Source organism: Perna viridis, chromosome 5 (genome assembly GCF_037379345.1).
Source record: "Perna viridis isolate PV_CMFRI_1.1 ecotype Kerala chromosome 5, ASM3737934v1, whole genome shotgun sequence".
In the NCBI taxonomy this organism is placed as follows: domain Eukaryota; kingdom Metazoa; phylum Mollusca; class Bivalvia; order Mytilida; family Mytilidae; genus Perna; species Perna viridis.
The window spans coordinates 42244337-42258317 of record NC_142449.1 but is presented as its reverse complement, the minus strand read 5'-3'; the positions used below and the strand labels follow the sequence as shown (position 1 = coordinate 42258317).

At 34.4% G+C, this 13981-nt stretch overlaps 1 protein-coding gene across 1 annotated transcript in view; it reads left to right on the top strand.

Moving 5' to 3' along the window:
• Positions 1-13495, top strand: part of LOC148617785 (tonsoku-like protein) — a 48325-nt gene extending 34830 nt beyond the window's left edge. Inside the window, exons 19-24 of the mRNA XM_088585342.1 lie at positions 3178-3327; positions 4285-4442; positions 7526-7697; positions 9136-9308; positions 10656-10729; positions 13074-13495. Coding sequence (XP_088441468.1) covers positions 3178-3327; positions 4285-4442; positions 7526-7697; positions 9136-9308; positions 10656-10729; positions 13074-13425 — 1079 coding nt within the window. The 3' untranslated portion in view covers positions 13426-13495. The remainder of the gene's footprint in view (positions 1-3177; positions 3328-4284; positions 4443-7525; positions 7698-9135; positions 9309-10655; positions 10730-13073) is intronic.
• Positions 13496-13981: the final 486 nt, after the last annotated feature.

Here is a 13981-nt window from a genome sequence, read left to right as displayed (position 1 = left end):
GATATTGGTTTCCACAGACTCTTTAAATGAGTTTGTGTGAAAAGTCAAAATGAAGAAAAAAAGATCATTTCTTCCACTACTGTTTGTCAACAAAAGTATAGATGCAATTGATTTGGCTAACATCCTCCATCACAAAAAAGTCACCAACAAAATTCCCCCATATTTCATAGACAAATCCATACCAATTATTACATATTCCTATACTTCACCCATTGCATCCAAAATTTTCACTTATAAAAGGCTATTCCAGAACCTTGAGATTGAGGATTTCAAGGCTAAACCACCTGACTGTTCTTGCAAAAACTCTCCATTCAAATATGGTCCTCCTGGTCACGTCGTTACGGGAGATTTAACCATAATCGAAAACGAATCTCTGCGTAATATCCTTCCTAAAGGTCCCAAGTACTGTGAACCACGCTCCATAAATTGGAATTATAACTTTAAAGTTCTTATGGATGCCGTCGAGGACTCTGCAAGAAAATGGATAAAACAAGAACAAGAAGACATTGATTCTCTGTCAGAGTGGTTAAAGGCCGTGAGGTCTTTAATTTTGAAACGAATGAAAGTTTTAAGTAGGTCAATGAGTGCCAAAGCTACATCAGTTTTCAAAGACCCTGATGTAGCAAAAACATTGTCTACTATACATGACAAGTATGTTGTCGTACCAGCAGACAAAGCCCAAAACAACATTGTTTTTGTCTGCAAAACGTTTTACATCCAATGTTTATTATCAGAGGTAGACGTAGAAAATAATAACAGTGATAAGACCTATACTGCTACCACACTTTCCAAACAAGAGATTATGGAAAACCATAAATCTGTGCTATCCTCTTTTGGTCTCTCTACCAAGGACAATGATTGTGATTTACCGTCTATGTACTGGATTCCTAAACTCCACAAGAATCCATACAAACAACGTTTCATAGCTGGATCTGCAAAATGTACCACCAAACCTTTTTCAAAACTTTTAACTTCTATACTCACAACTGTCAAAGAGGGTCTGTCCAGACAGCATGCCTCCGTTGGGCCAACGTTGGCTGATGGTTGGTTCATTGGCTTTTAGTTGACGTTGAACCAACGTTGGCCAACGGAGGCATGCTGCCTGGGTGCAGTCCTACCACAACACTTGTTACTTCCGTGGTGCTATTAATTCAATGTGGATCCTGAAAAATTCTAAAGATCTTTTGGATACAATCAGTTCAAGGCTATTATCTGAATATAATAGCATTAAAACCTATGATTTTCAACACTGTATACTTCTATTCCCCATACTCATTTTTCCAAAAATGATGGTACACCTAGATACACCTAGATACAAATATGTAGTTCTTGGTAGAGATTCCTCATACTTTGTAAGAAATAATTCCAAATCATCTTCCAAATATACAGAGGAAGATGTTTACAAAATGCTGAAATTTTTAATCGACAACATCCTAATTTCGGGGATTTGATACATCGCATCTACCCCAAAGAACTTGAGATAAAGGATACTGCAGACACTGTGAGGTCAGCCTCATATATTGACCTACACCTAGAAATCGATGGTAAAGGAAAACTATTGACCAAACTTTACGACAAACATGATGACTTTTCATTCAGAATTGTCAACTTTCCTGTCATCTGTGGCAACATCCCTTCAGTACCTGCGTATGGAGTATTCATATCACAGCTCATACATAATGCTGGAGCTTGCCGAAACTACGCAGACTTTTTGTATTGTGCTAGAATTCTAACAAATAGGCTTCTGGAACAGGATTATGTTGCTATAAGATTGAAGTCATCACTACAGAAGTTTTATGGTCATCATCATGAATTCGTGGATCGCTACAGTGTATCCATCTGTTCCATGAAAACTGATTTGTTCAACAAGTCATAGTTTTCCTTTCCTCTTTCGTCTACTCCGGACTTGACTTTTTATGAGCAGCTCGGCGAGTGTTTCTAGAAAAGTAGAGGACACTTAGCCTACCGGTGTACCAGGTCCATGCTCCCAGTTTTTAGTGGAGTCTGAGTTGCTCATTTGCTTTTGTTACTTTGTATATATAATTTTAGTTACTTAATGTTCTTTGTTGTGTATGTCTGTTTTCCATGTCTGGTCTTTGTCCCTGAATTACATTCTTTTGATTACTGCTGTAACCTTGGTTCCCTTGATTACTCTTTCATCTGCTCGTAAAAGTGTTGGCAGTAGCACATATTCAATAAATGCCCATAATGTGCAACCAGTCAATGTTTTGACATGCCAATGAAACATCAAAAATGAAAATTCAATTCTTATAATAATACTTCACACAATGAAGTTGCCAGGGTATATAGTTTTAGACCTGTCCATTAGTCAGTCTGTCTGTGTGTCATAGCATGTTGTTGCTTTGATAGCGCCTCTATTTTATAACCGATTTTCTTCAAACTTTGGTGAATGGTCAGTAGCAATAAAATCTTGATGGGATTGATTTTCACAGAAATTGGGAGGGGGACAGTAAGAATTCAATGATTTAGGCTTGATGTCAGAAAGCACTTCAATTTTAAAACTGATTTCCTTCAAACTTTAATGGATGGTTATTAGCAATAAAATTAAGGATGGGATTGATTTTCACAAAGATAAGTCAAGGGGGACCACTTTTTTTGAAGGGAGATTTAGTGAATAATTATTAGAACCTTGTCACCTGAATGGTGCTTAAAGTTTTGGAGGATTCTTTTTTACTTTGGTGAATGGTTAGTAGCAAAATCTTGGATGGAATTGATTTTTCATAGAAATCAGTCCAGGGCAACCACTTTTTATTTGGGTATATACTATAGAGACTGAATTTTTTTCAAAAGAGTACAAATATGTGTGCATGATGTATTGTGAGCTTGCTCGCGAAGATTCTTTATTTACCTTTGACATGTTTCATTTCATCTGTATAAAGTGTCCATGAACACTGCTTTGGTTATTTTAATTATGTAGAAAATAGTATTAAAGAAGTTCGGTGTGGACTTGGCTAATATATTTAGCCAGAAATGTGTTCCATCAATCCATGAAACATCATTTATTAAACCAATTTCTAATGAGATTATGATCCCCAAATTTTGTGAGAGTTATTACCCTTTAAACTTTGGAACTATGGGATATATACCTTTTTGTAGGCTAGAAGAAATTTTTAAAATTGTTTATATGTCAACTGATTTACAGACACTATTTTTCAGTGTATTACAGAAACATTAAAGCCATCTTGCAGTCATGTGATTCAACTTGTAAACTTGTGATGTCTGACCTTGGACTGCGACCTTTAAATATACAAGCTGTTTTCAGGGCTTTGCAATGCCAAAATACTTTGAAAGAAATTTCCTTATCAGGTAGAAACTTTATTTATCTTCATCTTCTGATCAATTTTACTGTTGCAACAGAAAGTTGATTGAACTGTAATTAGTTTTAGCACCTTCAAATAAATATTTTTATGGAATAAATGTCCTGTCATTTGTAACATATTGAAATCAAATGGTTCTGTTTCAACTGCAAATCTAGCTACGCCTTTTTCAGTACTTCAAACATCTGCACTGATAGTGGTCTGTCCAGTTCATACATACCTGTTAACCCTCCCATATTAAGGGGAGATTCTCTTAAAATCAGTAAAAAAATTAGCTTCTCCCACATAGAAATGTAAGATTTATGGAAGGTTTTTGGTAAAATTACTACAGTATATTGTCTGAAAAATACTAGATAATGGAATTTTTACATTAAAAAAGTGCTTTTACGTACAAATCTCCCACAATAGACAGTGTCATTGAGGGAGAATCTCCCACATGAGACAGTGTTAATGTAGGAGAATCACCCACATAAGGCAGTATCAATACAGGAGAATCTCCCACTTGAGACAGTGTTAATGTAGGAGAATCTACCACATAAGACTATCAATGCAGGAGAATCTCCCACATTAGACAGTGTCATTGAGGGAGAATCTCCCACACGAGAGTGTCAACAGAGGAGAATCTCCCACATTAGACAATGTCATTGAGGGAGAATCTCCCACATGTACTGTTCCAATGGGGGAGAATCTCCCACATGAGAGTGTCAGCAGAGGAGAATCTTCCACATGAGAGTGTCAACAGAAGAGAATCTCCCACATGAGAGTGTCAACAAAGGAGAATTTCCACATGAATGTGTCAACAGAGGAGAATCTCCCACATGAGAGTGTCAACAGAGGAGAATCTCCCACATTAGACAGTGTCATTGAGGGAGAACCTTCTACATGTACTGTTCCAAAGGTTGGCGGATATGGTTCATGAAGGTTTTTTTTTTTTAAACTTTTACAGGAAACCGAATGGGTGACACAGGATTGGACAGCTTTCTGAAGGTGTGCTCAAGTCTACCAAATGTGACTGTGATTAATTTTAGCTGTAATCAAATTACAGGAGTTGGTTTGCAAAGTTTTGGCGATTTCCTTCAAAATGACAATACCACTGCTTTAAAGGTAAAGGTTATTGATGACTGGGTAAATCTGGTTTCCATAAAGTTACATATGATGGAAAAACAAACTGTTATTAAAGATTTTATTGTACTGTTCCAAGTTTTCATGAATTTTTTAGTACATCACTTTCATGGGGTAGAAAAAATGGCTGCTTATAAATAGTACTTATAGTGTCTCAAAAAAAACTTCTGAAAATATTGAAATCACAATTGTTTAATTTTTGTGGACAATCATTTTACCCCTACTAAACAAGTGAATGGTATATTGGAATCACTTTGTTTGTCAGTCATTCACCATGATAAGTTACAGGACAGGCTTTTGTTTGGTTCCGCTCTGATAATTTTTACGGGCCTTGAACTTAGCTAAATTCACAGAAATAACTGTTTTTCAGACTTTTTTTTTCTTAACACATGCAGATTATGACATGAATTTTGGTATATAAGTTCACCATGATATGTTACAGGCCAAGTGTACTTTTTGTGGGGTATGTGAGCGTGCTCACTAAGGTTCTTTAATTTTTTTTTAACATTTTGATTATGTTGAACTTAGCCATTTTGTTACTTCATGTTGTGAATGGTACTTACTTTGTGTAATCTGTAACTTAAGGAGGTAGATCTAGGGTAAGGGATACAACTCTTACAAATCATTGGAATGTTTGTTTTTATTATATTACATCAATCTCATGTAAGCATCAAAGTAAATTGGACTGATTTCATTGTTTCAAATGAAAGCTTAATAGGCTTTGGTGAAACCACTTCCGGGTCAAATGGCCATCCCCCTATGTAGTACCAAAAACACACTGAACCTAGACATATGCATTGTAAGTGCATTATTTGTGTGTATTATGATTAAAAGTAGTCAAAATAAAGCTGAGAATGTGTACTTTAAAATCATATATGTAATTAACTACAAAAGTGTATGAATATTGTTTACATGTGTGAGTAATATGCCTCCATGCTGTCAGTTAGCAGAACAGGTAAAAATGTGGATTTTCAGTATTATTTATTCAAGTAAATTTTGTGAAGAATTTCTACTATCATCGTACCATTAGCATAATGATTTTGGAAGCCTTATTTTCCAAGCTTTGCAACGGTATGCAGCTTTAAGATGTCATTTTGTCCTGGGAATTCACAGTGAGACTTTGAAAATTACTTTTTTAACATGTAAAGTAATGGAAAAGTTAGAAGTGGTTAGTGAGACCATAAATTAAATTATGGCATATTTCAGAAAAATGCATAATTTGAGGAAAATTGCCTTTCCTGGTCATTATTTCCACTTTCCCATAAAACCAGTATAGTGATATTGGTAATCTGGCTATATTTTAAGAGGTGCATTGTGCAAGGTATTTTAAAAAACAACATAGCAACAAGATTTTTATTAGTAACAGTGACTCATAACTTGACGTCATCCATGAAATACACAACGTCACTGCTTGGGATATTCAAAGTACTCAAATAGTCACACAGCACAGACTTAGAATCGCACAGTAATGAAATAGGTATGATATAAATTGTTGAAATCTGTTCTTTTTTCATAATGATAAATGATATTTACTATTACAACTTCTTGAATTATCATAGGTATCAATTTGGTGTGACAAGTTAGTTAAAATTGTAATTTTTTAGTAATTTAGGGAAAATATCACTGAGGGGCATGATATAAAAATGACCATTTCTTTGTAGTCCTATGTCTGATTTTGATAGTTTTGGTCTTATTAGACTCACAATACCACAAGCTTTCATAAAATGTAAAAAAAGAAAAACATAAAAACTCATAAAATATTTTTAAGGTCTCACTAACCACTTCCGGGTCAAATGGCCATCCCCCTATGTAGTACCAAAAACACACTGAACCTAGACATATGCATTGTAAGTGCATTATTTGTGTGTATTATGATTAAAAGTAGTCAAAATAAAGCTGAGAATGCGTACTTTAAAATCATATATGTAATTAACTACAAAAGTGTATGAATATTGTTTACATGTGTGAGTAATATGCCTCCATGCTGTCAGTTAGCAGAACAGGTAAAAATGTGGATTTTCAGTATTATTTATTCAAGTAAATTTTGTGAAGAATTTCTACTATCATCGTACCATTAGCATAATGATTTTGGAAGCCTTATTTTCCAAGCTTCGCAACGGTATGCAGCTTTAAGATGTCATTTGTCCTGGGAATTCACAGTGAGACTTTGAAAATTACTTTTTTAACATGTAAAGTAATGGAAACGTTAGAAGTGGTTAGTGAGACCTGATACAAACATATCACAAATTTCAAGATTTATGTCCCTTACCTCAGGTCTACCTCCTTAAAAAGGATAAAAACAATATTATTCAACCTTTGCACAGTAATTATATACTTACTATAGACGTGTACATGCTATTAAGAAGTTTGATAATTTTGTCTCTACATTTTTAGCATGTGGAACTTCCATTTTTCCTGCAGTATTTGCTATCATTAGGACATTACTCTTGAAAATATGTAACCCTCATTGTGGTTTTTAACTTGATTAAATAGCATATAATAAGTGTGAATATAAATATTGTAGACACTAATGTGCTGACAAATATATGACAGTGACACAGCTCTAGACATGTATGGGTCTTGATTCTTTTACATTCCATTAAGAAATTAAAAAATTAAGTCATTTTTTTAGGCCAAATAAATTATTTAGTAGATTCTCATTCCCTCCTTCCTCTAAAAAAAATGATAAAAATAAAAATTGGGGCGGGAATTTCAAAATCAGGATTTTTTTAGTGTCATTTTATATAGTGTTGAGGTACTATAATACACAAATTTTTCATTTCTTGGTGACTGAAACGATCTTTTTCTCTGAAACTGATGTGGCTATGGATTTAGTACATTTCTATACATCAAATAGCTAAAATTAGGCTAGCAAATATATATAAGAAAAAAAAATCCTCCCACCCGCCCCATATTTTTTTGTGAAGGTTGGATTAGAATCTACCATTTAGATTTATTTGGCCTAACTAAACAAACATATCACTCTTCATCAGTATTTCTTAATTTGTAGAAAGGTTTTATTTTTCAGGTTGTTCCTCATTATAATCTTCTCTTGTGTTTTGTAGAATATGACTGAGTTAGACTTGAGTTATAACTCGCTCGGGGACAACAGTTGTCAGTCTTTAGCAGCCATTGTAACGAACTTACCATCACTGAACACTCTTATTTTGGCGTCTTGTGACTTTACTGCTAAATTGTTCCAGCAACATAGAATTATCCTTATGGAGAGTTTTCAAAGTAAGTTATTTAGATATTAATCACAGAAAGTTGTGTTATACTGTGAAGGAACTTCTATTTGCATGATTTATGGGTATCAATTTTTTTGTTTTGTCATCATTTTGTTGTTTCATTGATTTTCTGATTAAAAGATTAATTGGAATTTCACTTTCATATTTCATTGGGAATTCAAATTTTGTTGTTTGACGGAACCACAAAAGCAAGGAAATTGGTACCCCATGAACATTTTTAGCTCACCTGGCAAATGGCCAACTGAGCTATTGCCATCACTTGGTGTCCGGCATTTTCGTCGTTAACAATTTTTAAAAACTCTTCTCCTCTGACACTGCTTGACCAGTTGGAACCAAACTTGGTATGAATGTTCTTTGGGGTATCCTGCATAGGATTTTTGATCCTTCAATAAACATGGCTGCCGTTTTTAAAAATGGAACATAGGGGTAAGACAGTAGTTTTCGCTTATATCTCAAAAACCGTTAGTTTTAGCCAAATTTTGACTTGGTAAAAGTGTTCAGCATGATGAGATCTATCTGTAGTCAAATTTTCATTTTAGTCCATTGAGCCTTTTTTTTTTCATTTGCTATTTTGTTATCTTATTTCTTTCAAAAATCTTCTCCTCTGACACTATTTTACCAACTGGAACCAAACTTGGTATGAATGTTCCTGCATAGAACTGATGTGGGGATTTTTGATCCGTCGAAAAACATGGCTGCTGTTACTAAAAATAGAACAGCGGTCAGACAGTAGTTTTTGGCTTACATCTCCAAAACTGTTAGGTTTAAGCTTAATTCTTTCAATGGCTGAAATGATCCTTATTAGAAGGACAACAGAAGTCTTTAGGGACAAAATTTGTCAGATGACTCCTTGTAAGAGTTATTGCCCTTTAAAGGTGAAAAATGATGTTTTTTTGTTTTGTTTTTTTTTCAGCCACTGTCTTGAAAACTATGGTAGATAGAAAAGAAACTTTCAATTTCTGAAATGATCCTTATAATAAGTCCTACTAAAGTCTTCTTGAATCAAAATTGTTGTACAACTTCTTGTTAAATTTATTGCCTTTGGAAGGCAAAACTCTACTAGGTGAGCGATTCAGGCTCCTGGGAGCCTTTGTCTTCTTCTACAGCAGGTGTAATGTAATTCTTTGCTAGTCACTGTTTCCAACTGTCTGTATCGGACCTCATCTATTCACATTTACTCAAGTTATTGTGCAAACATCAAGTTTTACCCTTTATCAAGTGTGTACTGTCCTAAAATATTTTATATGAGTCAATGTTGCACATTGTTTTGTTTTCTGTGTTAAAAATAGATTACTATTTACTTATAAGAATTGCTATAAAAGGGAAGCCAGTTTGCAACATTGTTATTTTTTCTTCATGAAAATTTGTTACGCATTTAGTTTAAAAACTTCTATAAAGTTTAAACTTCTTGTTTATGTTTTTTTCAGAATGCAATATACAAACACTAGATGTATCCAAGAATAAGTTTGGAATGTTGGGGATAGAGTTATTATTGAAGACAATAAATCCAGCAACTTTATTGTCATTAGATATGGGCAGTACCTTGATATCTATTCCACAATCATACTTCTTACTACACATACAGCACTTCTTATCTCAGGTACTGTTCTGGCGTCAATTTAAAAAAAAATCGTAAATGTAAAATTGATCATAAGTTATGATGTAACAATGCTATTTTCTGTTATGACGTCAACTCTACACTTGTGACTTTTTTGTGAAATCGATGCCAGATTAGCATACCTGTTAATTCTCCCTCTTTGGAAGGTAGACTCAGTCTTTTTTGGTCAGTCTCCGTCTTTGAGGAAGTCTCACAAATGGAAAACACAGGTCTCCCTCTCTTTCACATTTCTCCCCCAAAAGTCTCCCTCTTAGCAGAAATATTGCACAAATTATGTTCTTATTTGCTTATGAAATTGCTGTAAATACAATGTTTATGTAAACATAATAATGTTATGAAACATACGTTTAACAGTGAGAAGTTTTTATGAAATCCTTGTAACATCTTCTGGGTTTTTAACCTACTAAGACAAAACCCATGGAAAATAAAGAGATCCTTTTCTGGCCAGAATTTCAAATTCTTGTATCTCAAAAACAAGCACATTGGCCCATCTAATTTTTCTACTTATTTTTCTCTAACATGAGAGATTAAAAAAAAAAACCTTAACAGTCCTTGTCATTCTTAAATAAAGCAGTGATCATCCTGAAATGAGGTATATGGGTTTTTATACATCGGGCATATGTTGTAAGAAAACTTTCCATGGATTTGTATGAAAAGGGGTATATCTAGTACATATACGAATATAGTAAGTAACAATTAGTAATAAATGGATATTGTATACTGTGAAAGTACTATTGTTCGTGGAGTACTAATTTTCGTGATTTTCATGGGTAGGCCAAACTCACGAAATATATTTCCCATTAAAAGGAAATTTCCATTTATATGTATACTGAAAACCTTGAAACCTGGAATTCAAGAATCCACAAACTTGTGTTTCTTCCTTTAATCCATAAATTAAAGAACTTTCACAATAGTTACCTTACTTGCCCAATATGCTCAGTGTTTGACATTGTATGACCAAACCATATTTTATTAGTTTTTTCAAAATGTTTATTATGATTTCTGCTGTCTGTGCTTTGATATTTTTGCCATCACCAAGTACCCTTTACTTCACAGACTTGCTGAAAATGATTTTTGATCCGTCTGGTTGAATGGCGTATTTTAATTTTTTACCCTGTATGTTCAAGAAGAAAATGTGAAAATTTTCCATTGCCTGAATGAAATTTTGCCTGACACAGCTGTTTTGCCATGACAGACTTTAGTAAAAAGTGAAGCATCTACTTTTAGAAGTTGTAATTGTTATGTAATATCACATTGTTTACAAGATAAATTCATTGCTAGAATTTTTGATGATACAGTACATGTAACCAATTTATTTCTATAATGTAGGGTTGTTGCAGTTTACAGCACTTGGATATATCAAGTTGTTATCTCACTCCAGATCACACAGACTTTCTTGTCAGGTAATGCTCTACAGCACAGTGACACCTGTTTAAACCAAACCATTTTGGAAAGATTTGTTTAGTAATGACAGGTATTCAATTTACACAGGTTCACAATGTATTCACAAATGAAAGGACTTCAAGAGATATGTGGTTTACAGAGGGTTCTGGGTTTGGTTGACAGGTTTTACTGTATTATGATTTAAATTTCACTTAAATTTAGGGTGTTAAACTACAAATAATGAATCAATCAATTAAGTGTACACTTATTAGCTCACCTGACCCTGAATGCCTTGTGAGCTATTGTCATCACTTTGCATCCAATCATTGTCATCGTCATCTGTCTTGTGGTCTTTAACAATTTTTCCAAACCCTTCTCTTCTGACTATAATGCAACAATTAGAACCAGACTTAGTATGAATGTTCCTTAGGGTTTTCTGTATAGAACTGATGTGGGGATATTTGATTTGTTTAAAAACATGACCACCATGGATCCGGAAACGGTCAAAAGTGCTGGTCATTGACCGGCAAATTTTGCAAATGACGACGACCATTTTCCAATATCGGACATAAAAACTGTCAACCCTTATAAATTACAGTCTGCGATTGAATCGTTTTAACACAGAAGTCACAAGACCATTAAAACAATATACAAAATGAGTTTCTCGATTTTCTTTTACAAAAATCTATAGTCTATATTTATTGACATAAGCTCCCTTTTGATTTTTATAAATTTTAGATTTTTCGTTTCTGTGTAATGAATTTTTATACTTAAAAAAGTGGGATTTTCAAGTTTTCGCACAATTACACAAAAACTCTCAGTTTTATGAAACTTTGGTTAATTGTTCATATCTATTAAAGTAAACTCCCTTCTGATTTCTATAAATGTAAAATTTTACATTTCCATGTTAAGAAGTTTTACTCTTCAAAAATGGCGGTAATGGCCAAGGAAATATATTTGTTGAAAATGGAACATTTGTTATGATGATAGACTAATAAAAATAAAAGGTACTTGGTAACCTAAGGTACTTATTATTGGGACTACAAAAGTCTTCAGGCATTTAAAGTTGTCAGATGACTCCTTTTTTTTTTTTTTTTTTTTTTTTTTTTTTTAGTTTTCAACAATATTCAAAACTATGATAGATGCAAAGAAACTTTCACTTGCTGAAATGATCCTTTAGATAAGTCCTTCCAAAGTCTTTTTAAGTCAAAATTGTTGGGCAAATTCTTGTTAAATTTGTTGTCTTTGAAAGACAAAATTGGAACCAGTTCAGTGGTTCAGGCTCCTGGGAGCCTCTTGTATTTAGATCTCACAACTGCAAACATGGAATCCATCATTCCTTGACGTGGGGGTACCTATTTGGTATCTGAAACTTATTTTACACAAATGAATGGAATTTAAGAAACTTTCACAGAATCTTAATTACATAGAAGCATTGTACACCTTTCAGTATAGAACAATTACCAGGTCAAAATGTGCTTTTTATTAAATGAGGAGTATTTAGTGTGCATTACTGACAGTTTTTTCTAGTTTATTTATTGGTTATTAGTCCTTACTTGCGACTTTAGGGACTTACAGTTTTCACTTTATCTATCAGTCTGTTCATCAGTCCAAATCAATAATCCACACCTTTTTTTGTTATGCTTGCAGATATACATTTGATACATGTATTTGAAAAATTGTTTGACCACAACATGTTACAGATCAAGTTTGAATCTGTTGACTTTCGGCTGAGTATTAAATCGGCTAAATCCCACGTAAGGGATTTTGATGAAATTGTATAGGAAGGTTTGGTATTATATGTAGATGTACATGAAGGAACATAGTTAACGTTGGATGACTCTGAAGGAAAATAATCCAAATTATGTGCTTTACATGTTAAAACCTTGTAAGTGCAACTCCTTCTTAACCATTAAAGGGATTTTGATAAAATTTTATATGAAGGTTGGGTATCATATGTAGAAGGGCATGAAGGGGTACAATTGCTGACAGAGGACTTCAAAGGGAGATAATCCAAGTTAAATGTTTTATATGGTTAAACCTTGTAAGTGCAACCTTCTAAACCATTAAAGGGTTTTTGATGACATTTTAAGGAAGGTTGGGTATCATATCTAGATGTGCATGAGGGAATATAATTACTGTTGGAGATGCCAAAGGGAGATAATCCAATAAGGGTTTTACATTCAAGTCCATTTGAAGCAGGGGAGATTATATTTGTGAGCTTGCTCACAGTATTGCTAGTTCTTCCAGTAGGGGGGTCTGTATTGCCATGCAATATTCTCAGAATGCTTTGTTCTGCTTCCCTGTTGTACCTTGTTTCTCACCCTTATGACATTAATGCCATATTTTGTTTCTACTTTACAGAATTCCCATTGCTGGCAAGTACTTGGCATCGTTGAATCTGTCCAACAACCCAGCTTTAGACAATAGTGTGTTCACCAATATTTTAGAAGTGACTACGTCTAATAACACTCATCTTGAAAAACTGACATTGAATGGATGTGGCATAAGTTCACCGTTAGATACCATATTCCTAGATGCCATAAGTGATAAGTTAGCTTCTGAAAATTCTTTAAAATTTATTGGTTTTACATGTGATGATTTGGATAAAGTGGATACTGACAGTTTGTGCCAGATTTGGGTTGAACACTGGAATGACTCAGCACAGATCAAGATTACTGAAAGTCTTGTTAGATTGGGTGTTTCAAACAACTGATTTTTATTTCAACTGCTTGTATTTTTCTGTTTTGCATGAATATGTATCATGAAGTAAATAATTTTCAGGAGTTGCATTCTATTTATTACAGCTTTTTAGCTCATCAGGCTACAGGCTTATATGAGGTATGGTTGTCTTTTGTCATCTAAGGTCTTTTATGTTTAGCCCCGTGCAGGTCCAGGTGTTAAAAGAATAGACCTGCAGCAGCGCTAAGCTTGTCGTATAAGGCGACTAAATAGTGCTCAGAAACCTAGCCGGGAGCTAGGCGCTCTACCCACAGAGCAACTGGGATGTGTGCCCCAGGTGGTGGAATGGGGTACCCCTGGCGTGTTACATGCTGGGGTTGTCAGGCTATAACACGGAAAACCTGACCCCAAACCATAGTGGTGCACCGTGTTGGGAAAGATGCCACGTTTCTCGCACGTTAAAGAACCCTGCTGTGGTATTCGATAGGAGTAGGAACCTTTGCGCTCCGCCACAGGAGGCTAAATTGCCCAGCCTTACCCGTCCCCCCTTTTTCCAGTGGCAATCAAAATTTGTCGACCCTATTATCCTT